We start from the raw sequence: 27712 nt of genomic DNA, 5'->3' as shown, positions 1-27712 counted from the left end.
ACTTGATATTATCTACCCAGCTGGACATATGCATACCCTTTAACCTAAGCGGTTCCTCTCCTACATACATACCTGTGTCCTACAGAAATATTTTCATGTGAGTACCACATGACATATACAAGAACAATCACAGCAACATTATTTTTAAGGTCCCCAAACTGAAACCAACTTTCAACAGGAGACTGGATTCAATAAATTACAAATATTCATGCAATGGGGGTATTTTAGGCTTCCCTGGTGGCTCATTGGTAAAGAAACTACCTGCAGTGCAGGAGACCAGGGTTCGATCTCTGGTTTGGGAAGATCCCCTGGAGAAGGAAATGCTTTCCACTCCAGTATTCTTGCCTAGAGAATGTCACAGACAGAGGAGCCTGGCAGGCTACAGTCCACAGGGTTGCAAAGAGTCAGACATGACTGAGCGACTAACACTCACTTTTTCACTTCACAAATAAATGAACTCCTGCTAAATCAACAGACTTAGATAACTCTTAGAAATATATTGAGCAGGAAAAAAAGTGCATCTTTTATGGTATTTATATCAGGTTCAAATATAGGCAAAATTGATACGTTGTGATAGGAATCAGAGATTATCTTTAGGGAGGAGTGATGACTGAGAGGGGACAGGCAGAAGACTCTAGGGTGCTGGTAATGTTCTGTTTCCTTATCTGAATAGTGGTTACAGAACTGTGTTGACTTTTGGAATTTTATCAAACTAACTTTTGACCTATGTACTTTTCTGTAGGTGTTATGCCTCAATTTAAAGTATCTTTAAAAAATAATGTAGTAAGAAAAAAAATTTGTAAAAAAATAATGTAGTGAGGGGTCTACATTCCACATTTATTTAATGGCATTGTGCTTCATTATGTTATCCTACACCCTTCCTACCCTCCTCCTACTTTCCACTCTGTGAGAGAATTCAGAGCCCTAAGTTCACATCCCTGTCTGCTCTGATTCTCCATGTTTTCATGTTTAAGAAGAAGCTTTCAAGTTTAAGCTTGACTTCTTTTTGAGGACAGTTTTAGCTCAAGGTGCTAACCATGCAGCAAACTGAACTCTGACCTAAGTGGAACCCTAGGAGCTGTGTCATAGAGGTTGAGGATTTAAGTCCACACTCCACTCCCAGATTCTAGGGGACTTAACAGTCTAGGGGAAAGACAGCATGCACCATTTAGTGTACTGTAGTCTCTGAATTGCTTAATTGTAACAGTGACTGGATTAGTCAGCAGTAAGGAGATTTGGAGTACTTAGGCATAATTTTTGGAGAAGGCAATGGCACCCCACTCCAGTACTCTTGCCTGGAAAATCCCATGGATGGAGGAGCCTGGTAGGCTGCAGTCCATGGGGTCACTAAGAGTCGGACATGACTGAATGACTTCACTTTGACTTTTCACTTTCATGCATTGGAGAAGGAAATGGCAACCCACTCCAGTGTTCTTGCCTGGAGAATCCCAGGGACGGGGGAGCCTGATGGGCTGCTGTCTATGGGATCGCACAGAGTCGGACACAACTGAAGCGACTTAGCAGCAGCAGGCATAATTTTGTTATGATGTTGTTTATGGCTTTGTCCATTCTTACACCTGTATCCCTTTTCCTTCCTTTTACCCTTCAGATGACTGTCACATGTTTTATTCATCTGGGGCTTTAGGCTACCCATTCTTTGAGTAAGTTCACTTTTTTTTAAAAAAATTCAGCACATATTCACTGGTATTTGCTATGTGCTTAGAATACAGAAATGAGACACATAATCTCTTCCTTCAAATTATAGTTCTAGTGTGGAAATAGATAAACGTTTAGTTATAGTATCAGCACTGATATGTGCAGTAATCGAGATCAGTTTGGGTGATTACTCAATAACTCATTGAATTGATTCTTTTTTTTTATGGTCATGTCACGCAGTTTGTGGAATCTTAATTCCCCAACCAGAAATTGAACCCAGATGCCCAGCAGTGAGAACACAGAGTCCTAACCACTGACCACCAGGGAATTCCCTAGAATTGATTCTTAACCTAGACCTGGAGCTGGTAATACATGCTGAAGGAAGTTAGAGTGTGTATGTTCAGAGTAGGAATCAAGGGAATTCAGAGAGCTGAGGGCTGAGGCTCAGGGATTTGCAGAGGCTAAATCATGGCTTACTCCTTGGAAGGAAAGTTATGACCAACCTAGATAGCATATTGAAAAGCAGAGACATTACTTTGCCAACAAAGGTCCGTCTAGTCAAGGCTATGGTTTTTCCAGTGGTCATGTATGGATGTGAGAGTTGGACTGTGAAGAAGGCTGAGCGCCAAAGAATTGATGGTTTTGAACTGTGGTGTTGGAGAAGACTCTTGAGAGTCCCTTGGACTGCAAGAAGATCCAACCAGTCCATTCTGAAGGAGATCAGCCCTGGGATTTCTTTGGAAGGAATGATGCTAAAGCTGAAACTCCAGTACTTTGGCCACCTCATGCGAAGAGTTGACTCATTGGAAAAGACTGTGATGCTGGGAGGGATTGGGGGCAGGAGGAGAAGGGGACGACAGAGGATGAGATGGCTGGATGGCATCACTGACTCGATGGACGTGAGTCTGAGTGAACTCCAGGAGTTGGTGATGGACAGGGAGGCCTGGCGTGCTGTGATTCATGGGGTCGCAAAGAGTCGAACACGACTGAGCGACTCAACTGAACTGAACTGAAATCATGAAGGGTCTTGTATGTCATGCTAAGGAGTTTGGATTGTATTTGGAAGATAGTGGGGATCTATTAAGGCATTATAAGTGAGGAAATTATGTGATCAGACTTTAAAATAATTGTGCTGATGATAATCATGGATGAGTAAGTTAATTTAATGAATTGAAGTAGAGTGTTACAGGAATGGAGTTACCTAGGCCCTGTTGTGTAGTCCCAGCAGTGTTGGCATCATCTGAGAACTGTTAAAAATGTAGAAGCTTGGACCTATTCCATATTGACTAAATCAGAATTGGCATTTTTAACAAGATCTCCAAACAATTTGTAGGCACGTTCAAGTTTAAGAAGCACTGATTTAGATGGATAGGATGATGGTCAGGCTTTAGACAGCTGGTGTGAAGACCACAGGACAGACTGCAGGGGAGTATGTGGAGAAGATGCTCTTCTATGTGGAATTGCACTCACCCTCCCACCAAAGGCACGCCAGGTACCCCTCCTCATCCATTACCTTTCAGCCTAAACAGAGCTTCTCTGATGTGACACTCCCAGTAGGCATAATTGGTACCCTTACCATATTCTCCCGTTGCCGGGGACCAGCCCCGGCTGATCCAGGGAATTCGAAGCGGGGACGGCGTTGGCGAGGATCAGGAAACAACTGCTTAATTAAATGTTTATTAAGGATATAAAGAGTGGTGAAATAAGGATAGCTCAGCGAAGAAATTCAGTGAAGAAAAGAGGCTGAATAAAATTCCAAAGCAGGGAATTTACGTCACCTACGAAGGCCGCAGGCGTCCTCCCGTTCTCCCGAAGGAGAGGAGACACTAAGGCCTCCCCGGTCAGATCTTAGAAGCCCAGGCAAAATTAGTAGGCTTGACGAGCTTCCCTGCCTCAGAGGAAAAGGTCAGCTAGAAGGTGAAAGAAAGAACGACATGGGGAGACCAAATTCCGGTGAACAAGGCCCGCACTTTTTTCCAAAGTAGTTTTTATACCTTAAGTTATGCATAGAGGATAATGGGGGAAGGGGTAGAGTCGTGCAGTAAGCCAGGCTTTCTTCCTGCAAACTTATCATATGCAAAAGTTTAGGTGATTTGCATCATCTTCTGGCCCGGAGGCCTTTTTCTCTAAAGGTGATTATTCTAAAGTCAGGCGCCAGCCTCCAAAAAGCATTAGATAAAGTTGCATTCCTACAGAGCAAAGGTGTGGTGGGCTATAACAAGAAAAAGAATTAACTCAAGGGTCCCAGGTTACAAACATTAAAGCTACTACTTACACCAATTATATTAATCAATACACTGCCAGGGACACAGCAGGTAAGGGATATGGAGACTTAGCAGCAAATATTGGCCCAACAAGTGAAAATCCCTTCACCAATACAATTTCTAATCAATCTTTTGACTGCTCAAAGGAATCTGTATTTAGATAGTTTAGAACATCTCATGCCTCTCACAGTTTGGAGGCTCTGAGCAATCACATGTGGCCGGAAAAACCTATTCAGGCAGGCTAGAGGACTTCCAAGGGAGTTTGTAGGTTGAAACACTGTCACACCCAGGAATTATTAACTGGAGCTGTAAGCTAACTCTTTTTTCAGAGAGGTAGTGGGGGACAGCCCCCCGTAAAGTCAGAGGTGTAGGTGAAAGCACAAAGCAGAAAGTAGGCAGACTCTGGTTTGGGGGGTAGATTGCTCGAGAATTTCCAGGGAGACTCCTGAGGCTTGATCCCGCCTTTGCGTATGCCAAGCCTCCTTCCTCATGACCTTTGCCAGGGGCGGAGCTCGCTCCCCGCATCCTGTAACAATTTTACTTTATCCCTTTTCACACTTTATTTTTGGTAATTATTTAATTGCCTGTCTCTCTCCTGCACCGTGAAGGCAGGGACTGTCTTTCTATGCTGCTTGGTGCATGACAGGCACCCAGTAAATACCTGTGGTTCCGTTGAAAGATTTTACTGTGTATAAGAAGAAAATATGTATTTGAGTGTGTTGGGGGAATGTAATTGTTATATGTATTAATAATAATAGTAAATGTTAAATAGCACTGATGAGTTCCAGGCACTGTTCTATGTGTTTTATATATGTTAATTTATTTGATATTATTAGCAATCCTATAAGAAGAGATTCTTAATGTCCCTATTTTAAAGATGAGAAAACAGAGGCACAAGGCATAAGTAATATGCCTAAGGTTACACAGTAGGTAACTGATGAATCAAGATTCAAATTCACCTGGTACTACTCTGCTATGCCTAGTTTTGGACAAAATAGTTCCCTGGCACTATGCTGAGTGCTGTGTATTATATGTATTGCATAGGTGTGTGCTAAATCGCTTCAGTCATGTCCTTAGCGACCATATGGACCACGGCCCACCAGGCTCCTCTGTCCATGGGGTTCTCTAGGAACAAACACTGGAGTGGGAAGCTGCCACATCCTCCTCCAGGGGAATCTTCCCGAGCCAGGGATTGAACCCACGTCTCATATTTCCAGCATTAGCAGGTGGGTTCTTTACCACTGATGCCACCTGGGAAGCCCATTACATGTATTATTTAATCTATATAACATCAATGTGCAGATGACACCACTCTTATGGCAGAAAGTGAAGAAGAACTGAAGAGTCTTTGATGAAAGTGAAAGAGGAGAGTGAAAAAGTTGGCTTAAAATTCAACATTCAGAAAACTAAGATCATAGCATCTGGTCCCATCACTTCATGGCAAATAGATGGGGAAACAGTGGCTGACTTTATTTTTGGGGGCTCCAGAATCATTGCAGATGGTGATTGCAGCCATGAAATTAAAAGATGCTTGCTCCTTGGAAGAAAAGTTATGACCAACCTAGACAGCATATTAAAAAGCAGAGACATTACTTTGCCAACAAAGGTCCATCTAGTCAAGGCTATGGTTTTTCCAGTAGTCATGTATGGATGTGAAAGTTGGACTATAAAGAAAGCTCAGCGCTGAAGAATTGATGCTTTTGAACTGTGGTGTTGGAAAAGACCCTTGAGAGTCCCTTGGACTGCAAGGAGATCCATCCAGTCCATCCTAAAGAAAATCAGTCCTGAATATTCATTGGAAGAACTGATGCTGAAGCTGAAACTCCAATACTTTGGCCACCTTATAGGAAGAGCTAACTCAATGGAAAAGACCCTGATGCTGGGAAAGATTGAAGGGAGGAGGAGAAGGGGACGACAGAGGATGAGATGGTCGGATGGCATCACAGACTCAATGGACAAGAGTTTGAGTAAACTCCAGGAGTTGGTGATGGACAAGGAGGCCTGGCTTGCTTCAGTCCATGGGCATCACAAAGAGTCAGACATGACTGAGTGACTGAACTGAACTGAACATCAGTGTGAGGAGAGTTTTATTACATGTTTTATGGATGAGGAAGCAAAGGCTCAAAAAGTTATACAGGTTACCAAAGATAGATACACTGCTTTTAAGTAGTGGAGCCAGTGTTTAAACCCAAGGGTTGACAGAGGATGAGATGGTTAGATAGCATCACTGACTCAATGGACATGGGTTTGAGTAAACTCTGGGAGATAGTGAAGGACCGAGAAGCCTGGCATACTGCAGTCTATGGAGTTGTAAAAGTCAGACATGACTTAGCGACTGAACAACAACAATCCAACTCTTAAAGCCTGTGGTCTTTAAGACCACGTCTGGAATATAAAAATACCTGTGGGATATGACTCTTAAGATCACTGAGGAACCGAGAGATGGAATGTCTGACATTTAAGTTGGGGGTGTGAGAACTTAACAACTCCAGTTGCTCAGGTTACGTGGGCATTTCAAGTTTGAAGGTGCAAAGGAGATTTAAAAGTCTAGCAATTTCAGCCAGCCTCATAATTGACCAGATGGAACTTTGGACTCTGATGGTTAGGAACTTTAATGTCTACAATAAGCTGTAACTTAGGTGACTAAGGAGTAGTTATTGCCTTTTCTTATGACCTTGAGACGGAGAAAGTGATGGCACCCCACGCCAGTACTCTTGCCTGGAAAATCCCATGGACGGAGGAGCCTGGTGGGCTGCAGTCCATGGGGTCGCTAAGAGTTGGACATGACTGAGCGACTTCACTTTCACTTTTCAGTTTCATTCATTGGAGAAGGAAATGGCAACCCACTCCAGTGTTCTTGCCTGGAGAATCCCAGGGATGGGGAAGCCTGGTGGGCTGCCGTCTATGGGGTTGCACAGAGTCGGACATGACTGAGCGACTGAACTGACTAACTGACTGACTGATGACCTTGAGAAACCAGATGGATTAGAAATACTGAATGTCAGAACTGGAAGGAACCAGTTCTCACCTTCCACAGTGCCCTCTTACCTACCTCCCTCTTATTTTGTAATAAGGAAACTGAAGAAGAGAGTACTTTAGGTGACTTGCCAAAACCTAATAAAACTGTTAGTGACAAGCCAAGAATAGAGGGCAGGGTCACATTGCTGTGTTCTTTGCCCTGTGCCTTACGACTCTCTGGGCTTCAGATTTATTGCCCGCTGTCTAAAACTCTTCTGCCATCGTAGTTGCTTCTTCACCACATTGTAGTTACTTCTGGTTCTTTTTGACTCTGGGCCCTGGACATATTAACTTTTTGTCCTTTCCTCTCCAGCCTCAAGCATATACTCTCTCCAGCAAGTTGTCTGATTAATTTCATGATGATACTAGTGTCAAGGTAGGAACACCCCTGGCACATAGAACTTCAGGTTGATCTTCTTCTTAGAATGAAAATGAGATTCCTTTGAGCTGTTGGCACAGTCAATTTCTGTAAAACTTGAAGGCCACAGGAGCAGGTGCAGTTTGTGTATCCTTTTGAAGTTGCAAACTCCTAAATGTTAAGGCTGGTTATTATAATCACATGCAGGGGTCTCACTCCTGCTCTAGCTATAGGTATATCTTTTAAGGCACTTTATAGTAAAATTAAATTAGAATGAAAACAACTTTACAACTATTCATAGTACTTAAACCTACACCCTGTGCCTAATACAGTCCTACTCAGTTAATATACTTTCAGTTCTCAATTGTAATAGGTACTGTTTTATTTTTGTTTCAAAGTCATTACAGAAAGAAGGTAATAAGTATAAGGTATAAGAAGGTTGTAGTTTTCAAATGAAGTCTATTTTAGTTAAAACCTTACACTAAAAGAATGGTCTTCCTTTTAATCCACTTTATCAAATCTGACACTCTGATCACAGATGGCCTTATCGAAACTGAAACCGTGACCTCAGATCATGCCTTCATTTCATTGACTTTCTTTATCTTGCTTTCATTCATTGCTTCACTCCATAGCTCCTCCGTGACCACAACTTCCTTTACTTCCACCCTTGCTATTTTCTCTTCTTATTGCACCTGCTCTCCACCTGCCTTGTGATCTCTAATCCTTTGACACCTCTGCATTCACCTGGTCCAGTGGCCCCCTTCTGTTTTCAATTGCCTTTTTCTCTAGTCTGGACCTCCAGGTCAGTCATTTGAATTCTGCCCTTTCTGGCATCTCTTCCCTAGAAGTTTGCTTCCTGTCCTTCATTCTGTATCTAAAGGACCATTCTCCTAACCAGGAAAGACCCTAAAGGGCAATGAGCCTATAATCCTAATCACAATATTATGACTGTCAACTCCAGAGAAATTATCTCTGCAGTGGGACTTAACACTGTAAAGAGTCCCGGGTTCTTAAAGGGGACCAAATGAAATCTGTGGTACTCTCATTGGATAATATACTTTAGGAGTTAATTAAGAAGGTAAAATAGAAGGGACTTACCAGGTGGCACAGTGGTAAAAAATCCACCTGCCAGTGCTAGAGACATAAGAGATGCAGATTTGGTCCCTGGGTTGGGAAGATCCCCTGGAGGAGGGCATGGCAACCCACTCCAGGATTCTTGCCTGGAGAATCCCATGGACAGAGAAACCTGGTGTGTTACAGTCCATGGGGTCGCAAAGAGTTGGATATGACTGACCACACACAGAAAAAAGATCAGGTCACGTTTTTTCTAGTTTTGTCTTATTTCTAAATTTCTGAAGTGTGTAGGGAGGAGGGAACTAGTATGGGGTCATGAGGAGGAAGCAGCTTCTGAGGTCCTAAAGACTACATGTTGGCATCCTGTTTCAGAAACCAGACCTGTGAATAAAAAACAGCATTGAATAAGGGCTTATAGGCGGCACTAATCTTTTTTAAAAATTGAAATATAGGGCATTCCCTGGTGGTTCAATGGCTAGAACTCCTGCTCTCACTGCCAAGGGCCTTGGTCAGGGAACTAAGTCACCACAAGTCATGTGGTGTGGCAAAAAAAAAAAAAAAAGTGTAGTTGATTTACAATATTATATTAGTTTCGGGTGTACAACATAGTGATTTAATATTTTTATAGATTATACTCCACTGAAAGTTATTTTACAGTATTGGCTATATTCCTGTATGTGCGATGTGTGTGTGCTCAGTCATGTCCAATTCTGTGAGACCCCATGAACTGTAGCCTGCCAGACTCCTCTGTCCATGGGATTTCCCAGGCAAGGATACTGGAGTGGGTTGCCATTTTTTTCTCCAGGGGATCTTCCTGACCCAGGGATCAAACCCACATCTCCTGCAGCTCCTGTACTGGCAGGTGGATTCTTTACCACTAGCGCCACCTGGGAAGTCCCTGTAGTGGTTCAGTTCAGTTCAGTCACTCAGTCGTGTTTGACTCTTTGAAACCCCATGAACTGCAGCACTCTAGGCCTCCCTGTCCAACACCAACTCCTGGAGCCCACCCAAACTCATGTCCATTGAGTTGGTGATGCCATCCAACTATCATCCTCTGTCGTCCCTTTCTCCTCCTGCCCTCAATCTTTCCCAGAATCAGGGTCCTTTCAAATGAGTCAGCTCTTCACATCAGGTGGCCAAAGTATTGGAGTTTCAGCTTCAGCATCAGACCTTCCAATGAACACCCAGGACTGATCTCCTTTAGGATGGACTGGCTGGATCTCTTTGCAGTCCAAGGGACTCTCAAGAGTCTTCTCCAGAACCACAGTTCAAAAGCATCAATTCTTCAGCGCTGAGCTTTCTTTATAGTCCAACTCTCACATCCATACATGACCACTGGAATAACCATAGCCTTGACTAGATGGACCTTTGTTGGCAAAGTAATGTCTCTGCTTTTTAATATGCTGTCTAGCTTGGTCATAACTTTTCTTCCAAGGAGGAAGTCTTTTAATTTCATGGCTGCAATCACCATCTGCAGTGATTTTGGAGCCCCCCAAAATAAAGTCAGCCACTGTTTCCACTGTTTCCCCATCTATTTGCCATGAAGTGATGGGACTGGTTACCAGTGAGGAAAGTGAAAGAGGGATAGGGGATTTGGAGGCATAAACTCCTGTGCATAAAATAAAGAGACAGCACTAGTCTGACTTGGAAGTGCTGGTTTCCCCTAAACCTACCTACTCTTGGTAGCTCCTGACTAGCCTCAGGGAAGCAGGTAATTTATAGTGGGCATCTTTATCTCTGTAGCTAAAGGCCCTTAGACTTCCATGTGCATAGCACAGCAAGCCAGCAGAGGGAGCCGTGGTCCTAGAACTTTCTTTAGAGCGTCTAAGTTTTGATTTTGCCAGAGATCCTCTCCAGCTCCATCCGAATCTCCTGTGCAGTAAGAATTTAACTTGAGATATGCCTGGGTTTGGTGCCAGACCCCTGGTGTGAGCAGATGGGGAGCTTCTGCATAACAGTTTAAACTTGAAAGCCATAAGGAACTCGATTTCAAGGAAACGCCTGTTTACCATGCAGATCCAAATCAAGCAACTCTCCAGAAATGGGTGTGCCTTCTTGACCTCGATCCTTATTGATCTTGGTATCAGCACCTCCAGTGACGCATCCTGAGGGGCGGGAGAAAGTTAACAAGTGCCTTATACACAGGGAAAAAGAGGAAGCCTGACTGCTGCTACAGAAAGTCCCCACCGGGGAGGAGGGGATACTGTTTGGGTAGCATTAAATAGTGAGTGCTCCATGGAAAGTTCAGTGCCTGGGTGTAGAACCTTATATCTGCTCTGATTTTGAATCAGAAGCAGAAGGTTTGCAGCTGGCCAGTCAAGGGGCTTGTCAGGCAGTTGACTAATGATCTTGATTTTAATAGGAAGCCTTTTAAAGGGGATGCAGCTTCTGCTAGTTACTGTGAACTCCTGAATCACTAGATTTGGCTCTGCTTTTTGGACACTCAGAAAACTCGGGCGTTTCCAAGCCAGCTTTCCCATTTGCTTCAGGACATAGATTACCCAAGCCTGCACTATGGAGAATGGGGACGGTAATGAGGGGGCCTCAGCTTTTCACATGCCTGAGTGGATGGTGAGTTCTTTGGTCACTTTGCTTTTCCCTCTGTTTCTTGATAATGACAAGAATAGGGATCGTTGTGAGAAGTCCCTCCCAAGAGCTGTGATTGGGAAAACAGTTATTACTGTAATTTCTGATTAATTCCTGGGTCACTCCTGCTGCTTTCTTTCCTTTTTCTTTTTTAAAAATTATTTTTAAATTATGAGTGAGCTGGAAGGGCCTGTTGCCTGATTGTCTGGGCTGGGCTGGAGCTTCCCCACTGCTCCTGGTATACTGCATGGATTGTGTTACACTGTGATTGCTTTGCATTCTGTTTACAAGTAGATGCTTAGTTTATTTCTCATGGGGGTAAAGAAAAAGAATAGAGAGAGGGGAAAAAAACAAAAACAACTTGTGGAAATGATGTGCTCTCTGTCTCTCAAGTCTGAAAAGATTTAAGTAGTTTATCCCCTGTCTGCCTAGTTTTCTCCTGCCGGTCAAAACATTTCCCCAAGTATTCTTGTACATGTCTTTCTAAAAGGCAGGAACTATAAAACTGTCTTTAAATTAATTTATTTTTTGGCTATGCTAGGCACGTGGGATCTTAGTTCCTCAACCAGGGATCAAACCCATGCCCCCTGCAGTGGATGCACCGAGTCTTAACAACTGGACTGCTGGGAAGTCCCTATATAGCTCTTTTGGTACTATTCTTTAAAATACTTTATTTGCTTGATGAATGTTTTTAATGAGTTATTTGTTGATAAGAACCAGCACATAAAACCTAGTATTTTTGATCCAACTTTAGTTTTTTATATAAAAATAGCAACCACCCTTATGTTCCTAACTGCTTTCTTCCAGGTTTAGCCTGATTTCTTACAGTCTATATACCAATTTGTAGTTTATATATATATATGTGTATGTGTGTATAAAATATGTATGTGTGCATGCCAAGTTGCTTCAGTCGTATCCAACTCTTTACGACCCCATGGACTTTAGCCCACCAGCCTCCTCTGTCCATGGAATTCTCCAGGCAAGAATACTGGAGTGGGTTACCATGCCCTCCTCCAGGGAATCTTCCCAACCCAGGGATCAAATCCATGTCACTTGCATCTCCTGCATTGGCAGGTGGATTCTTTACCACTAGCGCCACCTGGGAAGCCCCATAAAATATGTATAATGTATATATATTTCCCTATTGAAAACTGCATAGACTATATTCAACACATTCCAAGTTCTTTTCAATGTTTATGGAATCGTGGACTTACATAAGTGACCACCAATAATGAGTCTGAGTATATAGTAGACCTAACCGAGGCCCAACTGATAAGCCCACATTTCGATTCATATACCAACTGTTATTATTTCTGTTAGGGTTATTCCTGTTGTTGTTCTTAGTGTTGTTCCAGAACCCTGTACTCAGTTTTAAAACATTTGATCTAAAGAAATCCTACCCATCCACAAGCTTATTTCAAATAGTATAGTGTTTTCGAATAACGGGAAAAAATTCAAATAATAATTCTAGTTGGATTTCTTTATGAATATACATTTTTATTCATTTGGCTACTCTGGGTCTTTAGTTGTGCCGTGTGGGATCTAGTTCCCTGTGCAGGGATTGAACCCAGGCCCCCTGCATTGGGAACACCGAGTCCTAGCCACTGGGCCACCAGGGAAGTCCCTCTAGTTGGATTTTTAAGTTTGCTTTTGAATTTCCAGCCATTCACTGATACCAAGAAGGGGAAATAGGAATTCTGGTTTTCTTAAGTGAGAGCCCGCATGAAGATATTAACCTTTGTTACTTCTATAAGAGAATATTACAGAAGAATTTCACAGAACACTAGTATGTCAACTCAGTCAACACAAGTTTTACAGTAACTCTTATTCTCATAAATAATACACCTTGCTGTCTTACCTGCCAAGCACATCTTCTCAAGAGGAGCTCCTACTAGACTTTCACCTACTCACCTTCTCTTAATTTACCTGAACAGGATAACTATCCTAAAGGAGTTATTGTGACTACTGCTCAAGAGATACGACCTAAGAATTCTCAGCTTTTAGAAAATTTTCTTTAATAAAGCACAATTCTGCTTTGTTTTCAACATGGCACCTCTTTTATTTAGCAATTTCCTGGTCTCTGTCTCTCAAAAATCAGGAAAATATCTTTGATCAGTAGATTTTTTTTTTTTTTTAGCAATGATGAGACAAAGTTGGGAGGGGCTTGGCGTCAATAACTCAGTTTTATCCTCTGAATTATTCCCTTGCTAGAGATTAACCTCTTGAGGCTTGCTTTCAGATATCACAGTTGTTCATTTCTGACCTGGTCTGGAAGTGCTTCTTTTAGGCTGCCACCAGTATCTACTTAGCCACCAAAATGAGCCACTGAGCATTCTCTAGCGTACTGCCTATAGATTTCCAGACCTTACCTGTGACATGTTGGAGTACCTTTTAATCCCCAAGAGGAAACCCTGGTGCCAGTTCTCACATTGGGTCAAAATTTTGATCGAAGAAAGCTTTTCACAAATGACTCATGTTCCAGTTTACATATTAACGTAATGAACTTTCTGCTGAGGACTATCCTTGCCCCCGAAGGAAATATGACAAGGCTCTCAAACTTTCTTTCAGGGGGAAAATTTAGCAGAAAAGGTGGATTATAATACCTCCCTTCTTAAAAATGATCTGTAGCAAAAAGGGACTGGCATATCCCTCAGAAGAGAGGACTCAAGACCACAAACAGCAGCTGATAGTACTCACATCTCTGACTCCTAGCAGGGAATAAGCCAGGACGAAATCTGAAGAACATTCTTGAGACTTGACAAGTAGACCTTCGAGTTACTATTCCATCAGTCACTGGAAAACTTCTGCTAGAGCCTCTGCTCCCCAGCTATTTTCATATAGCTTGTTCAGGCAGTTTTACTGCTAAAAGATTGGGAAACTCATCCTTTTAAAGATTGTCCTTATTAATATATTTTCACTTCCCCTGAGAAATTTTTAGTCCCTAGTGGTAGGTGAAAATACCTCCTCTCTTATGAGCATGGAGATCAGCAGTAACCTTTTTTTAAGTTTCTACATCTTAATTTTTCCTCCTCCCACTTAAGCTCTTCGTAGTACCCAGTACTTTTCCGTAGGAAATCTGATTCTCTTTCTTGATTGAGTACCCAGCCAGCTGGTTACCTGATTTTCTTTTGGCTAGAAGTAATCCCTTTTATAGTTGAAGAATTTGTTCCAGCAGCTCATTTGGCTTGGAAGGGAGCAATGTCTCTAAGAATGCTTGAACCATATCTACTTGGAAGTGGGACGAAAACCTTTAAGGTATCTGCTAAATGATAGTAGAGGTAGTTTCACTGTAACTCTGGATCAAAATTGACACTTAAAGCAGAGACCCACTTGAGAAACTGATGAAAACTGTGGACCCACTCCCCAGGAAAATAGACACACAAACTTTTCATATTCTGTTTTAGAGCATCTGGACATCCATGGACTCTAGGTGAAGAGTCCATGGATTTTAGAACATTTCTAAAAAAAATAGAAATGTTAATATGTTATATTTGTGTACCAGTGTGTCACCTCCAAAACCTTTTCACATACGTTATTTTATTTTCACAGCACACACTTGAGACAGACAAAGTAGGTATTATTGTTCTTATTTTACAAATCAGGGTTACTGATGTTCAGTACTAGAAATGTTAAGAAATGGAGATACAGAGAGAGCGCCACTGATCACCATTCGTTGTAGTACTACTTTATGTATTTGAAAAGGAATTAATTTGTTTCTCTTGATGTGCTCCTCTGTAGGGTAAATAAATCTTCTATCCTCCCCATGAGTCCTGATTTTTTTTAATGCATTAATCATCTATTCTTAGACTTAATTTGTGGAAATCAGAATTAGATCCAGTTCTCTTTATGTCCTATGTTGTATATAAAGAAAGGATCACCTCATTCCTTTCTCTGATCTTTGAAATAACATTTTTTGCCTATGAATATGCTCCATGGTTACAGCCATAGGTAGGATAACATGGTTGGTTAAGGAGAGAGTTAAGAATTACGGTGACTTTAATCATGCTTGGAGTGTTCCAGCAGTGGTTCTTAAAGTGTGGTCCCCAGGCCAGTAGCATCAGCATCACCTGGAAATTTGTTAGAAATGTAAAATCTTGGGCCCTACCCAGATTCACTAAATCAGAAGCTCTGGAGCAGGGCCTAGCAATGTGTTTTAATAAACCCTCTAGGTGATTTTGATGTATCTAAAATTTGAGAATTACTTTGGTAAATAAACTTGTTAAGTGGTAAGGCTTTTCCTGTCAGTAATTGTAATCTAAAATGTCTTCTGGTTGTGTTTGGTGTAGATCTGCAGCTCCCTTTGCTCAGGCCCAGAAACGTAAGGCATTAGACCAGGAGTTCCTTTTCATCTGAGTGAGGAACCAGCTGAGTGTACTAGGGTGCATATCCTTGGTTAGGAGGAGCAGATTAGAAACTCATCAAGCAAGCAGAAAAATACTGGTGTATCTCATTTCCTGAAATTGTGAATAAGAGACCAAGATTGTTGTGGATGACAGTGAATAGCTGTATTTGAGTTCATTTAATTTCCATTTCAATTTTTGGTAGTGACATTGGACAAAGTTGCTAATTAAAAGGCTGCTAGATTTCAGATTCTTATATGATTTAGCCATTTCAGAACTGTGGTTTGATCAGAGCCTCAAGATAATCTGGGATGATATCCTTTCTGAAACCTAATCCAATAAGAAAGTAAATTTAAGGAGTAATTTTAAATAAATCTAAGATAAATTAGGGCTTCCTTGGTGGCTCAGCTGATCAAGAATCTGCCTGCAATGTGGGAGTTGTGGGTTCAATCCTTGGGTTGTAAAGATCTCCTGGAGGAGGGCATGGCAACCCATTCCATTATTGTTGCCTGGAGGGTCCCCACGGACAGAGGAGCCTGGCAGGCTACAGTACATGGATTTGCAGAGTCGGACACAGCTGAACAACTAAGCACAACACAGCAAGATAAATTAAGAGGAATGAGGTGGGGCTGAGTACACCCTGAATTAGGACCAGGGAAGTTTTTGATCTTCAGATCAGTATCACAGGGTTTGGTGTAGTAGAGCGAGCTTCGGCTCTGACATAAACACAGGCTCACTTTCTAGTCCTCCTTGCTTGCTGTGAGACTTCAAGCAAATCATTTGTTCTCTCAGTACATTTGTATTTTCCTAATTTGTCAATGGGGATAATGACAAAAAAAAGGCAAGCAGATCACCGGACACTTAATCAGCAACGCTCCTCAGATGGGACTAGAAACAAGATGTCAAAACCTGCATAAAAAGGTGCACAGTTAAGAGTAAAGCACTGGTCTGTGGAAGCTGATTTTCCTGGTAACAGACCTGAAACCAGTGTCCCCACTCTGACCAACAGAAGGCCACAGAGTGTAGGTTAGGGCCTGCCTGAGTACTTGGCTCCATTTTTTTTTCTTACCGTTTTTATAAATTCCTCACTGCTTTTAGTGCCTCTGTTAATTTTTTTCTAATGAGACTAGGTTAACTAAAGTCATCTGACTTGGAAAAGGAGGAGGTAAGGTTAAAAAGGAACCTAATTAGCAAGTTAATTATAGCAGGCAAAAGAAAAGTGCACCAGTTATATAAATAAGCTATTGTTATGCGCGTGCAAGTTGGGCCTTGTCAAGGGACTTGTTAAGGTTTAGAGGTCAGAGGATCCATGTAATTAGGTGTTTAGGGGAAAAAAAATAATAAAAGCAAAACAGCCACCAGAATTAGGAATGGCTGATGAACCACTAACAGAAATGCCTTATTAAATTGGGCCCTACTGCTGGAGGGGTTGTTGGAGCTGCTTCAGGGTTTCCAGGGAAGGCAAACCCCCCCTCACCACCACCACCACGCACGCACACACATACAGAACTAGCTGGAACCAGAGCCAACAGAATTGCTGATGAGGAAAGTTTAAAGGCCTAGCCACAAGGGTCCCTGGACTGGAGAGGTGGCTGTAGGGCTGATAATGTCATTATGCTGAGCAGCAAGAAGAAATACATTGTCAATGGCAACTCTGGGATTAAAGCCCAGGTGAGGCTAAGTTCTTATTTACAGTCTTGCTGCCGCTATAGCCACTATTGTAAAAGGCCAGTTGCTTTTCCCCTTCTTTCCTGCTTTCGTCCCTTCTTCTGGCATAAGGTGAGCTGCTCCTCTACAACCTCTTTCCCTTCCTTGCCTTGAAGCCTGTTGGAATGAGTCAGTCTTCTCTGAAACAGATAAGGAGGGGTCCTGTAAAGGACTTTTTGATTTCAGTTAAGGTAGAAGAGTTAGAGGTAGAATCTACCAGGGTACCCCAACTAGGGTAGGGAGATTACTGTATTACAAGTAAGGGTGAAAAATGTAATGGCACTCTAACTATTGATGGGAGGTGGGCACCAGGGATAATGGGTTGTCAGTAAAAGATAAACATTTATTTCTTGGGGAAATTATATAGCTTATTTTATATAAGTGGTTAGCCTCTTTCTAATGTTCTTCTGTCTTAAAGAAACTTGAGGTCAGTGTCTGACGAGTAACAAGATTTAGACCCCTATGTCTCTGAGTGGAGAAAGCCTACACAGCCTGATGTTTAGTGTCCAAAATAACCTGAACTCAAGAATTCTCTGGTGGGCTAGTGGGGGCCAGGGGTTAGAGCTCCGCACTTGCATTTCAGGGGGCACAGTTTCCATCACTGATCAGGGAATTAAGATCCCATGCAAGGTGTGGCCAAAAAAAAAAAAAAAAAGCCGAAATGTGACCTAGGTGGGAGGAAGTACTGTAAGTAGTGAGGAGCTTAATAGAGGAGAGAACTCAATTTAAGGAAACTGGTTTAAGATAATGGTGCAGCTAGATGGCTATGTTGTTGGGGTAAATGAGTATGTGGCTTCTCTGAAGGCTCTGCGGTAAAGACTCTGCCTGCCAGTGCTCGAGACACAAGAGACTGGGATTCGATCCCTGGGTCAGGAAGATCCCCTGGAATAGGAAATGGCAACCTTCTCCAGTATTCTTGCCTGGGAAATCCCATGGATGGAGGAGCCTGGCAGGCTACAGTCCACAGGGTCACAAAGAGTTGAACATTGCTTAGTGACTAAACAACAAATGGATGTGTGCCCACCCTCTGCAATCCTACAAATCTAGAGAAGTAGAGTGGCCCCCACTGGTGGTGTGCGAATGGGAGGGGGTGGTATATATCTAAGGCAGGGTCTGGTCTGTCTGTCCTACTTTTTTAAAAGTAGGCTCTGCTGAAATTAATGACTCATCGTAGCCTTTGGAAAGTCAATGACGACTCATTTTACTTGATGGGCTTCTAAAAAAGAAAAAGATATATCATTGTCTTGAACAAGGTTGGTGAAATGGAAGCCAAGGTTTTGAGTTTGACTGCTACTCCCCTCCTCATCTTCTTACTCACATTCCTCCCCTTCCTGACTTTTGTTTTCCCCTTAATTCTTTTAACTTTAGACTTGATTTATGGTTACTTAATATTCAGTCAAGTACAGACTGTGAAGATAGGGTAAGGTTCATTGTTTTGACACAAGGTTGACTGTTATGTCAGGGGTTTGTGTCTGAGGATATAAGGACGAGTAATATACATAGCTCCTGCCTTTATGGAGCCTAGTTTGTACAATGATAGAAGTAGATGGGAGTTCATGTACATTACATGGGAGTGCATAGAAAGAGCACTTTCTCTTTTTGGAATAAATTGCTATTTTAGTAAAATAATTAATTTCGCTATTTTTCATTTTGGGAAATGCTTCTAACCTAGTGAATTTTCCTGTTGCTGTAAACAATTTGCAAACTCTAAAGTACTATGCCGGCTTTATTGGTTGTTAAAGCTATGAACAGCTTCCAGAGATAGTGAAGGACAGGGAAGCCTGGTGTGCTGCAGTCCAAAGAGTCAAACACGACTGAGCAACTGAACAACAATAGCTATGACAGTGCTATGAATTCCCCTAGAAGGCATACTAGTTGATTTGGCCTTGGTCTGAATACTCAAATGACTCAATAGTTATCTCTAAATGCAGGAAATGTAGCCAATAGTTGTTGCTTTCATGTAAGCAACCATCTTTTTTACCAGGAAAGGCAGAATCAGTTGGCAGATCTTTGATTTTCCCCACCTCCATGCCAGTTGGATCCAGAATAATGTAAGCAATTATGCAAACATTCAATTAGGGAAATAGAAAAAGAAAAGATATTTGCTTAATGATACAAACTTTGACTTGTAAAGTGTTATAAAGTATCAGCTGGAACTTCCAACAGTAGGAGAAAAAGATAAAATTGCAAGAAAGTCATTATTAGATATTGTTCAAAATGCAACCTCTGGAGTATTGAGGTTTATACATATTCAGTCTAGTTATCTACTCCTACATCTGTTATAGTTAATAAGTTATCAACTTTGTAGCTTTTAGTTTATTGTGATACCAAACATTAAAAATAATAAATTAATGTTTACTTATTAGTACTGAAAAGCTAATTGATGCATTTTAGAAAGCCTTTGAAAAGTTAAAATGACTACCTGCAGTAGTTACAAGAACAGAAGATTTGTAGGGGTGGGAGTTGGGGAGCCAGGGATGAATTGAATCTCCTGCTGAGTTTCACAGTTTACATACATTGTTTTGTATAACCCTCTCTAGAACTTTCAAAATACTTTCATCTTTGTTGTATTTATGAGAAGAATGGGGGTCACAAAACATCCTGATGAACATCATACAGCTAATGAGTGGCATAACCAGGGTTTGAATGCAGTTCCAGAAAGGTCTGTATGAATAGAAAGCTTTTTTTTTTTTCTTTATACCATACTGTTTCCTGAGAATCTTAAGGCACGTCACTCTACCTTTCTTAATCTTATAGTTTCATATCTTAAAAGGTTGGAATGTGTATGTCTGTGCTCAGTAGCTTCAGTTGTGTCCAACTCTTTGCAGCCCATGAACTGTAGTCCACCAGCCTCCTGTGTCCATGGAATTCTCCAGGCAAGAATACTGGAGTGGACTGCCATTTCCTACTCCAGGGGATCTTCCCTACCCAGGGATTGAACCCAAGTCAATGGCATCTCCTGCTTGGCAGGTGGATTCTATCTGCTGAGCCACCTGGGAAGCCTGAAGATTGTAATAGGTAGTCTCAATGATTCTTTCCAGCTTTAATTTTCAGTGACACTATAGAAAGGATTGCTGAGTATGACTCAGCTTTCTAACCATTTATTTTAATCAGAATATCCCATTCTCCCTTTTATCGCAAAAGATACATAGTCAGAGAGTGGTTCAAGGATTTAAACTTGATAGAAACAGAGAAGAATGAAAAATCATTTTCTCCAACGAGTCTCTTAAGATTCCATATGTGGGTCAATACAAACAGATCAGCTGTGAGGGAAGGTAAGATCCTATAATGCAAGCATTGATTTGGTATCTCAAAATGGATGTTCTTTTCCTTTACGTAACTAGAGTTCTTTCTCTTAGCAGATCCAATTTGCTGATCAGAAGCAAGAATTCAATAAACGTCCCACCAAAATTGGACGTCGCTCTCTGTCTCGTTCGATTTCCCAGTCATCGACTGACAGCTACAGCTCAGGTGAGGACTGAACTGCTCTGGACCCACCTGTGGAGGCTAATTAAGTATGATCAATGGACCCTCCCGTCTATCTAAGGCTAATTAAGCACAATCAAAGCCTGTGCTCTGGCATAAACACTTTCATTCTCAGTTGAAATTTAGACCAAAATTCTAGGTGAAATCTTTAGGTTTCTCTTGGGGATGCAGAGTGGAGCTTAATAGAGGCATGCTCTTCCAGTTAAGACAGAAGAAGGTGATTAAGGAAACTGAGTCTGATGTATTCAGAGGGTGAGGATATGTTGCTCACCCTTGACCTTCACTGAGCAGCATGTGTGAACACTTGTGTTTTTTCTACTCTTTGAAAATGAAAGAGGGCTTCTTCATCCTTCCAACTGGGAAATCTTAAATGCCCTGAGAAACAGTGAAATCACTGCAGCTAGTGAAGAGCCCTTCACTTTCTCTTCTAAGCCGGAACATTGTATTGTTTGTTACTCCTTCCTTCCTTGGCAGTGAGTTAAGTCCAATACATGGATCCTAGGCCTGAGTTACCATTTAATGTCAGATGAGTATTAATTTGTGAATCACTTGTCAGCAGTAACCATTTATGCAGCAGTGCCAAGTATGTGTCTGATCTAATCTGGAGCCATTTTATTTTGCTCTTATGTAGGAATGTGGTAGGAAGCTGAATGTTTGCCCTAATTACCTCTTACATTATAAATAGTAATATTCGTTAGAAAATTTTCATCGTGACCTAAAATTTTGTTTTTCACACAAATAGGAAAGTAGTATTTGTAAAGTTGAAGAAAGCTTGTTTGAGACACTGTAACTTTTAGGTTGCGTAAATTGTTATTTACACTCTTAATATTAGCATTTCTTTTTTTATGTTTCTCCCCACATAACTGAATAATATAAAGCACAGAATGTAAATCCCTAGGGATTACTGAATTTTGTAACTATCTTATTCTGCTGAAAGAGCCAGCAGAATGATACATAATTAAATAAATTAAATAATTTTTAATAGCTGTTGAAAATTCATGAGCCAGGTAATAAACCTCTGGAAATTGTAATAATTGTGAAAATGTAAATTATAAAAAAGAGTATGTACAATTTAAACACTTGAGTTTGTTCATGTTATCTAAAAATTGAAATTAAACAGTAACAGTACTCAATTTAACTCCAGCTCAATCTCTTCCCTACGCACTGGATCTGTATTTCCAACTATGCTCCTGCAGAGAAAACCTTCTCACAGAAGCCCCATATGCAGGGAAGATAATTACAAAGTGTCTATGTACGTAGGGATAGGTAGGTAGTTTCAGTTGAAGCTGAAACTCCAGTACTTTGGCCCCCTGATGTGAAGAGCTGACTCATTTGAAAAGACCCTGATGCTGGGAAAGATTGAGGGCAGGAGGAGAAGGGGATGACAGAGGAGGAGATGGTTGGATGGCACCACTGACTCAATGGACATGAGTTTGGGTAAACTCCAGGATTTGGTGAAGGACAGGGAGGCCTGGCATGCTGCAGTCTATGGGGTCGCAAAGAGTCGGACACAACCGAGCTACTGAACTGAACTGATGTACGTAGGGAAGAGTGAGTTTGACGCCCTTAGTTTCTAAGTGAACATATATTTGCCTGGTATTGCTCATTGGTGAGTGATACTGGCTCATGTCAGCCTGGGAAAGTCAGACCTTTTAGATTGAACTATGTGACATTGCCATTTCTGTAGTAAAACCTTATGTATTCCTTTAAGGATACTAAGTTCAGGAGCATGGAGTAAAACCATCCTGGAACTTGGAAAATAAAGATCAGTTATTCACTTCCCACTGAATGCGGGAATTGCCTTGGTGGCGTCCCTGACAAATGGCTATCTGGCCTCCTTGGGAGCATTTTAGATTATAGGGTGATCCTTTCTTAATCTAATAGTTTTGCTCACAGTAAGTTCTTATACAGCCTCTGAGATTTAAAGGTTTTACTTAGAAATAAAAATCCTCATTTTTCGTTGTCTGAGTTGGGGGCCATCCCACTGTCCTGGTTAACCTCATCTGGTTATATTCCAGACTAAGTGTCCTTTTAAAAATATATGCCTATGAATATAATGTTCTAGGTATAGTCCAAAATAATCTATGCTGCTGCCGCTGCTAGGTCGCTTCAGTCGTGTCCGACTCTGTGCGACCCCATAGACGGCAGCCCACCAGGCTTCCCGTCCCTGGGATTCTCCAGGCAAGAACATTGGAGTGGGTTGCCGTTTCCTTCTCCAATGCATGAAAGTGAAAAGTGAAAGTGAAGTCACTCAGTAATGTCTGACTCTAGCGACCCCATGGACTGCAGCCTGCCAGGCTCCTCCGTCCATGGGGTTTTCTAGGCAAGAGTACTGGAGTGGGGTGCCATTGCCTTCTCTGTAAAATAGGTGTTATTTCCATAAACTCAGTGCTTTTAGAATGAAACCTAAGATTATGTTTCCCTTTTTTTTGCAGCTGTGTCACACACACACACTGTTACCTTGTCTTATTTCCACATGAGCAGTTGCCAAACCCTTTTAAACAAACTATGGATGGGGCTGCCTATTGCCTTGAGTCTTGGACTGGGAGTTAGGACAGACCTAGTTTCTAGGCTTTGATCAATGTGTGATTTGTTGTGTGATCCGGGAAAACTCTTGACGCCTGCAATGCTTGTAGCAGAGGCAGTGGGAAAGTTAAATGAGGTGATACAGAAAAAGCTTCATACTCATCAGATGAAAAGCAGGAATAACAGAATTACTCACAGCTTTCTAAATATGAGAAGATACGCAAGTGCATGTCAATAAGAACTTGGAACCCATTCTCAGCATATGTTATACTTTAGCAATGTTAGTTTCTATAGTCAATTAAAGCCCCAAAGATTGATTGATTAGACTTCTTCCCTTCTCTGTTTATCTCTTCTCAGGTGAACTCATTCAGACTCATAGTTTTAAATACCACATATTGGTGTTTGATTTTCAAATTTTATATCTAGCCCAAATCTCTTCTCTGCACACTAGCCCCAGATATTCAAATGCCTGTTCAGGCCTTTCACTTGGATGTTTTACAGATATCTCAACCCTCCCATGTCCTAAAAACTGAATTGCTGAGTTCCAGCCTTTGCCCCTCTTCAGTCTGTTCTCAATGCTGCAGCCAGATTCATTTTTTTTAAAAAATAAGTCAGGTCATGTCACTTCTTAGCTCAAAACTTTCCAATGGCTTTCCAGTCTCACTCTTAAGTAAAGGGCTAAAGTTCTTACAGTGGCCTACAAGGCCTTATACCATCCACCCTCACGTTGTATTTCTAATCACATCTCTAATTTTCCAAATTTCCCTCCTCCCTCAGCTGTTTTTTCACTCCAGTTGTGCTGTCCTTCTGTTATTTTGAAACTGTTATTTTGTTATGCTGGGCACTCTCCTGCCTTAAGTCCTTTGCACTTACTATTTTCTCTGCCTGGAATGCTCTAAAATACCCTCACTGTGTATCTTGCCTCCTTCATTTCTGTTCTTAATCAAAGATCATCTTCTCATTGAGGCCTATCCTGGATACTCTTAAAATTGTATAGTCACCCCACCCAATACTCCCTGTCATCAAATTTTCCTTCTCTGTTTTTCTCCATAGCACTTATTATCATATAACATATAATTTATTGTGTCTTTCTTCCCTTACTTGAATATGAGATCCATGAGGGCAGAGATTTTTATCTCTTTTGTGTTGTTCTCTTCCCAGCACTTAGAACTGTGTTTGACACATGAGAGGTGCTCAACAAATAAACACTGGGGAAGGGTGTCCAGAGACGTTCTTATTATACTACTTGACATCCCTGTGAAGGAAATAGACCTCTGGTAAACTCCATGTATGTGAAAAGTTAGAAGAAGTTTTATGACATTTCAAAAAAAGGTACCTTCCTATCCAAAGTGCTTGTTTTGCTGAAGATACTTAAAGTCTTACTAAGGTTGTGGCCAATTCTCCCTTCCTAATGATCCTAATATTAAGTTTTATTTAGGAACGCCTTCCAGCCTTTTCAACTGGGTTCCTCCTGTGAAGTGCAGAACATAGAAAAGGATGGTTCATAACTAGTTCCTATCTAGATATATAGGAGAGAAGTTTATTCATATATTCAATGGATGCTTCAAGACAGTAGGGCTTAATTCTAGTGGAACCTATGTTGAAAAGGGCTGTATTAGTCCTTGAAATTATTTTATAAAAAAATGACTTCTAAAAACTTTCTGTAAGTGAAAAACCCTTGTAAAAAAAATGAATAGAAGCGACTTTTCTGGAAAGTCAAATGATTCTCGGTGATATATTTCTGAAAAAGCTGTCTTTGCAGTGAGTTAATTGGTTAAGGATAAGGAAAGAGGACTAAAGTCCCTTAGTTCATAGTAACTGGTTTTTCTAAAGCTTGAAGTATTTTCAGATTTTTTCCAAATAACAAAGTTTTGTTGCTCTGTATTTTGGCTGCTAACCTGGCTTTTCAAATATTTCCAAAGTTATTCATCAGTGAAATCTGCAGCACGTTGACACACAGGTCATTACTATTATTCAGTTACCAAGTGACTAGACTGGGCCCAGGAGGAACTGCCTGATTTAAAATAGTGTAATAGGACCAATTTGACCAGGAGTCTCTTCTTCTCTTGGCAGTAACCCACAATATCACAGCTGCTGGGGGGAAAGGCTTCATCAGCCTGAGCCATAGAACATATATATGCATGTTCCATGGGGTCAGTTGTGGATGAGTGATTCACCAAATTATGTTTTGGTCCTAAGATATCATGAAACAGAACATCTCATGATAAAGTTATTTTGTACTTTGTATTACTTTTCCATCTAGAAACTGAACCCTTCTTTTGTGATTATCTCATTTATTCATAAGATTCTTCTGAAGGGAATTAGGGGAAAGGGAGAGCATGGGAGAGAGAGGATGTGTTATACCTCCTATTTTGTGGTTGGATAAATTGAAAATGGGTCACTTAACCAATTAGAAGTGAAATAAAAGCTTAGGTCTCAGACCTATACTTCACTAGGTTATTATCTTATCAGTTGTTCATTTTTTAATTAAATTATGACCCTGCGCTTCAGAGTGTGCTGACAATTACAAATGCTTTAGAAGCTGTTTAAGGATATGTGTACATGTGTGTTGAATTTCTCTAAATTTTCCTAGGAAGAATTTTGAATGCTATCTCAACTATTTTCATGAATATGCTATTAAATATACTGACAGAAATGAGTTATAAATTCAAAAAATAAATGTTGTGCTAGTTCAGGAATAATCTTTCCGCTGTGTTTGCAAAAATAACCCTCTCTAAGTCCAGGTTTGTCGGCCATTTTGCTTGCATTCACATATTAGCACAGTCTAGACAACAAAGATCTGTATGAAGGGCTCTTTGAAAACAAATCCATTTTGGTTCAAAGAAAAACAGTGGTTGAACTATAACCGGTTGACAACTGTTAAGAAAATACCATTTTTTTTTCTTTTAGAAAAGGAAATGGTATAATAATTTTTTTCTTTGAGTTGGAAAAATTTTGAGTACTTCTCTGAAAGAAGAATTTTGGAGGTTTTGTTGCTGTTTGGTTGACTTTTCCCACCTGGCTCATCCTTAAAAGCCAAAGAAGCATAGGAGAGGAGAGCTATTCTAGATAGAGTAGGACTGCACTCTCAACCTTTATTATCCCTGCCAGCCAACCACCTGCTGCTTGGGTAAAACTGATAGATGATGGAGGTAGAAAAAAAGAAACTGCTGAATAATATTGTATGTATGTCATTCCTTTCCCATTCAAAATCCTAAAGCTAAGTAAGGACCCTGAAAGATTTTATATTTGTAGGCAATGGCACCCCACTCCAGTACTTTTGCCTAGAAAATCCCATGGACGGAGGAGCCTGGTAGGCTGCAGTCCATGGGGTCGCTAGAGTCCGACGCAACTGAGCGAATTCACTTTCACTTTTCACTTTCACGCATTGGAGAAGGAAATGGCAACCCACTCCAGTGTTCTTGCCTGGAGAATCCCAGGGACGGGAAGCCTGGTGGGCTGCCGTCTATGGGGTCGCACAGAGTCGGACACAACTGAAGCGACTTGGCAGCAGCAGCAGCAGTGAATAAAAGCATAAAGAAGCCACCTGCCAGTGCAGGAGACACAAGATATGCAAGTTTGATCTCTGGGTCAGGAAGATCCCTGGAGTAGGAAATGGCAACCCACTCAGTATTCTTGCCTGGAAAATTCCATGGACAGAGGAGCCTGGCAGGCAACAGTCCATGGGATTTCAAAGAGTCAGACACAACTGATCATGCATGCACTAGAAAACTAGTGCTTTAAAAATATGTACAAAACCTAGTGATAATATCAAGTATCATTGACTGCATGCTGAATTACTTTATGCCAAGTATTGCAGTAGGCACTTTACTTACATTATTTTATTTAATCTTCTCAACAACTTGACTCTGACAAATCATGTCTGCCTTTTATATAGTCTTTTTCGTAGCACATATTGCAACCACATGGAAAGAAGAATTCTAAATAAATAATTCTGTAATTAGTTATTTCATGTCTGACTCACCTACTAGACTGAAAACCCTGTGAAAGCAAAGACAATCCATATCCATCTTGTATCTCCAGCACGTAGACTGTGGAGACACAGTAGATGCACAATAAAAATTGATTGAGTGCGTGACTGAAAACATGAATGAATTAGCCACCAGATCCTGTTTTCACCTCCGCTTTATATACCCAGAACCAGAGCAAAGTTTCTCTGACTCCAGAACAAATAAAGAGCATAAAAATCATCATGGCTCTGGAAAAGGATTTGACATTTCAGGGTATTATGAATGTGAACACTTTCTTTCAAAAGCAACTTTTCTATACACTTGGATCAGGATTAGGATGGCTATATTTATCTTTCTTCTCTCAGAGGGCAGAAGCTTGGTTCCCTTAAGCTTCTAACTCATAAGCCGTTTCTGAGTATTGATTGGTGAAACAGATGACTGCCCAGGGAACTGTCTCTGGGCTCTGTTGCCAAAGGTACTTTGAGCTCTTACTCCCTAGGAGGGAGAACCATAAACTTTTTGTACAGATTAGCTCCTTTCAAGAACAAAAATCCCTTTGGGGATTTACTAATTCTCTCACCTCCCCTGGTGCCCATGTTCATTCTTGTTGCTTTGTGTTAGGACTTTGCTCTAGGGCAGTTTTCCAGCTCCAAGAGAGATACTTGGGTCCCTGCTGCCCAAACATTCTGTAGCACCATGCTTGATTAACTGGGCAAGGTCAGACTT

At 41.2% G+C, this 27712-nt stretch overlaps 1 protein-coding gene across 7 annotated transcripts in view; it reads left to right on the top strand.

Annotated features, from left to right (window-relative positions):
• The window catches only part of AHCYL2 (adenosylhomocysteinase like 2), a 191399-nt gene that overhangs the window by 121190 nt on the left and 42497 nt on the right, over window positions 1-27712 (top strand). Inside the window, exons 1-2 of one of the 7 annotated variants that reach the window (XM_027539026.1) lie at window positions 10540-10941; window positions 20366-20474. In XM_027539026.1, the coding sequence (XP_027394827.1) occupies window positions 10885-10941; window positions 20366-20474 (166 nt within the window). In that variant the 5' untranslated portion in view covers window positions 10540-10884. Of the gene's footprint in view, window positions 1-10539; window positions 10942-16850; window positions 16968-17051; window positions 17076-20362; window positions 20475-27712 lie in introns of those variants that run through there. The other 6 variants (XM_027539024.1, XM_027539023.1, XM_027539025.1 and 3 more) reach the window with 6 other exon arrangements.

Source organism: Bos indicus x Bos taurus, chromosome 4, assembly GCF_003369695.1.
Source record: "Bos indicus x Bos taurus breed Angus x Brahman F1 hybrid chromosome 4, Bos_hybrid_MaternalHap_v2.0, whole genome shotgun sequence".
Classification (NCBI taxonomy): domain Eukaryota; kingdom Metazoa; phylum Chordata; class Mammalia; order Artiodactyla; family Bovidae; genus Bos; species Bos indicus x Bos taurus.
This window is presented reverse-complemented; position numbering and strand designations above follow the sequence as displayed.